General features: G+C 38.8%; 1 protein-coding gene across 1 annotated transcript in view; it reads left to right on the top strand.

Moving 5' to 3' along the window:
* The first annotated feature begins 6 nt into the window (after nucleotides 1–6).
* The window catches only part of si:dkey-76k16.5 (uncharacterized protein LOC566887 homolog), a 3300-nt gene continuing 278 nt past the window's right edge, over nucleotides 7–3028 (top strand). The window contains exons 1-5 of the mRNA XM_014338105.2: nucleotides 7–790; nucleotides 865–972; nucleotides 1069–1189; nucleotides 1435–1567; nucleotides 2805–3017. Coding sequence (XP_014193591.1) covers nucleotides 716–790; nucleotides 865–972; nucleotides 1069–1189; nucleotides 1435–1567; nucleotides 2805–3017 — 650 coding nt within the window. The 5' untranslated portion in view covers nucleotides 7–715. The remainder of the gene's footprint in view (nucleotides 791–864; nucleotides 973–1068; nucleotides 1190–1434; nucleotides 1568–2804; nucleotides 3018–3028) is intronic.

The raw sequence follows: 3028 nt of genomic DNA, 5'->3' as shown, positions 1-3028 counted from the left end.
TAAAATGATTCCCCAGGCAATGAGGCTTACAATCAAACAACACAGGAGCCAGAAGATTTAACAAAAAGAACAATGAAAGTCGCTCTTGATGTTTGCTGGCTTGTATAACAATGATTAGCAAAAGTGTATCCTTCACAACTTCTCCTTTTCTTCTGCTGTTCAATAAAGAAGTGGTCTATTGTTGGATGTCTTTCCCACGAGCGTTAATTCTAAACACCAGTGCAATTAATACTATCCATGGTTCTCCAAAGTGAAAGACATTTAATTGAAATCTTGATGTCATTTATTACTGCTTAACACAAAACAAACTGTGTCTGTATTTAAAACTTAACAAATATAAAAATAATGAGCAACGTAGAGCGTTGGTGGAGGTGGTAACAATGATCATCGTACGTTCTCTTCAATTTTATGTCTAGAAAGTGCGAATCACGACAACCTCAGCCTGGAGGAAAAGTCCACTTAGCGTTTACGTTTACTTCACATCACTTCCGCGATTTCCAGAGTTTCACACACTCTGTCTTTGATTTACAAAGACGCGCAAATGTCTTTGGAACTGTCGAAAGATCATATTTAAAACAGCTGAAAACGAGCAGAAGAGACTCCACAGGGAGTTTCATGTGCTGTAAATAAATTACATTTCATTGATTGTCATCATTGCCATCGCAGTTTAACCTGAAAAGGTTAAAGTATCAGAAAACTGTGCAACTATCCAAACATGAAGGTCCTGAACAGAGACGAGCTGCAGGTCGCTGAAGGAGTTCTGCTCAAACACTTACCGAAGAGTTATAAGGTATCTGCGACATAAACCGCGTGTCTTTGTGCTTTACAGCCTCAGCAGCGCTTAAAGGTGTTTCGTGCTTTCAGGTGTACGGTTTCCTGTACGGAATCAACAGGAACAAACCGACTACACTGGAAGTTGTGGTCGATACGTGGCCTGATTTTAAAGTTATCATCTGCAGACCGAACCCCGAGGTGTGTTTAAATCCCGTCAGAAAACTGTGGATAGCTTTTCAAGACGGAAATCTTTCGCTTGTCACGTGATTGTGACAGCTTTAGTTTATTTCACAGAACAAGCGTGCCCCGAATTTCAAGAAAAAAATGACATACTACAGCACGGATGAACAGAGTTTGAGGAAAATGCTGACAGACGAGAATGCAGTTGATTGGATCACTTATTTCATGATAGGAGGTGAGCTCAGATCACTGCAGAAAATAAGCACGAAATAAATATGGTGGCTTTTACGTCACTACATTTGACAGCTGTTCCTATTTACACAGTTTTATAGACAGAGCACATACTTTGTACAATATTCTAATAAAAAGTTTAATATTTATGTGGACATTTTTCCTGAATTAAATACAAAACTGCTTGGATAACCTCTTGCGAGGAAAAAGAAGAGAAAGAAATTCATGTGAATACTTTCCATTCGACAGGGCTTGATGTTTCCCATGCACCAATGCTTAAACAAGTGTCTTCTGACAGAAGAGTGAACCACAAAGTCTATACTTTGGTGCATCTTCTGTATTTGCCAGACACCAACCATCTCCACATGCCAGTGGTTGACAGGTATAATTTGATAATTAAGATGCACTTTAAGTTATATCTGTGTATAAGTTATGATTTTAAAAACACGTTAAAAAAGACCATCCCGTGTCAGTTGTAAGGTTATACATATCGGCATTTTTTTTAATGGCTGTCTTTAGCGAGTCTTAAAATTAGGTCACACAACATATTACACTGTCATGACCTAACAAAAACTAAGCCATAAAGCAGAAGCTGTGTAATAAGGTTCTGCCACAGCATTTCAGTCAGGTTGAGGTCTGGACTTTGTTCCATCTGTTCTTTTCAGTCATTCTGTGGTAGATTTATTGCTGTGCTTGGGATCATTATCATGTTGGATGACCCATTTTAGGCCAGTCTTTAGCTGTCAGCCAGATGTCGCCACATGTAACACTACAATGCTTTAATATACAGAGGAATATACAGTGGTCTACTCAAAGACTGCAAGGTGCCCCAGTCCTTTGGCTTCCCAGACTAATGGGTTTTAATAATTGCCTCTTTAATATTATTCCTACTTGGCATCGTGTTAACACACACCTTACCAGCAAACTGCTCAAGCTTCTGCCTTTATAGAGGTTTACACACTTTCTTCTGATACTTTGATTATCAACATCTGACTGCTGCTTACCTTCCTCATTCAGTGGAAATAGTAAAACCCAGTATGAAGGCAAAAACACGCCAGTCCACTGTGCTCATTTCACACTTAGCCCTTCCAAAATTTGAAATGTATTAAGTACATTCCAGGGTCATTAATCGTCAGAAACTATTAAGGTAGTCGGCTAGTATGTATTTACATGATGTAAATGTGTTAGTACTGTCTTTTTAAACACTTACTGCAGATTACTGCAACTTACTGTAACTTCTACATGCATGTACATTTCATGGCTTGGAGAGGCAAAGCGACAAATGGACACGGTGGACCGGCATGTTTATTACATGTTTTGCAGCGAGATCAGGTTCAATAGTAATAGTATAGTTCGTTTTTCACATACTGCTTCTGCATTTTGGCTCGGTATTTGTTCAATAAACAACGGCACAGTGTATTATCTTATGTTTTGTTGATCTGTGGTTGTATTTACCTTATTTTAAGCTCTAATCAAGACCAAATGATGTTTATTATGTAGTTATATATAAAATATTAGACTTTAAGGAGACTGTACATTTTTTCACTATGACTGTAAATATGCTTCAGAGCAATGTAAATTATATTGCTTCTCAACAACTTTGGTTTTTCATTCTACAGTGAGCTTGAGTCGAGGATTTCGTCTCTAAACCTTTCCCACGTTGACTTGGTGAATAAAACCTGGAAGTTCGGAGGAGACGAGAAGGGTTACAGGACCATTGAAAACCTAATCAGTAACTTCCCATCATGCTGCATCACAGACAGCCAGGGTCAGCCCGTGTCCTGGATACTTGTGTATGATTACTGTGCTCTGGGAATGTTGTATACGCTGCCAGAGCACAGAG

The sequence above is a fragment of the Haplochromis burtoni genome, unplaced genomic scaffold (genome assembly GCF_018398535.1).
Source record: "Haplochromis burtoni strain Fernald_Lab_line unplaced genomic scaffold, NCSU_Asbu1 Contig_207, whole genome shotgun sequence".
NCBI classification, from domain to species: domain Eukaryota; kingdom Metazoa; phylum Chordata; class Actinopteri; order Cichliformes; family Cichlidae; genus Haplochromis; species Haplochromis burtoni.
The sequence above is the reverse complement of the archived record's forward strand: the minus strand, read 5'-3'. Positions and strand labels throughout refer to the sequence as shown.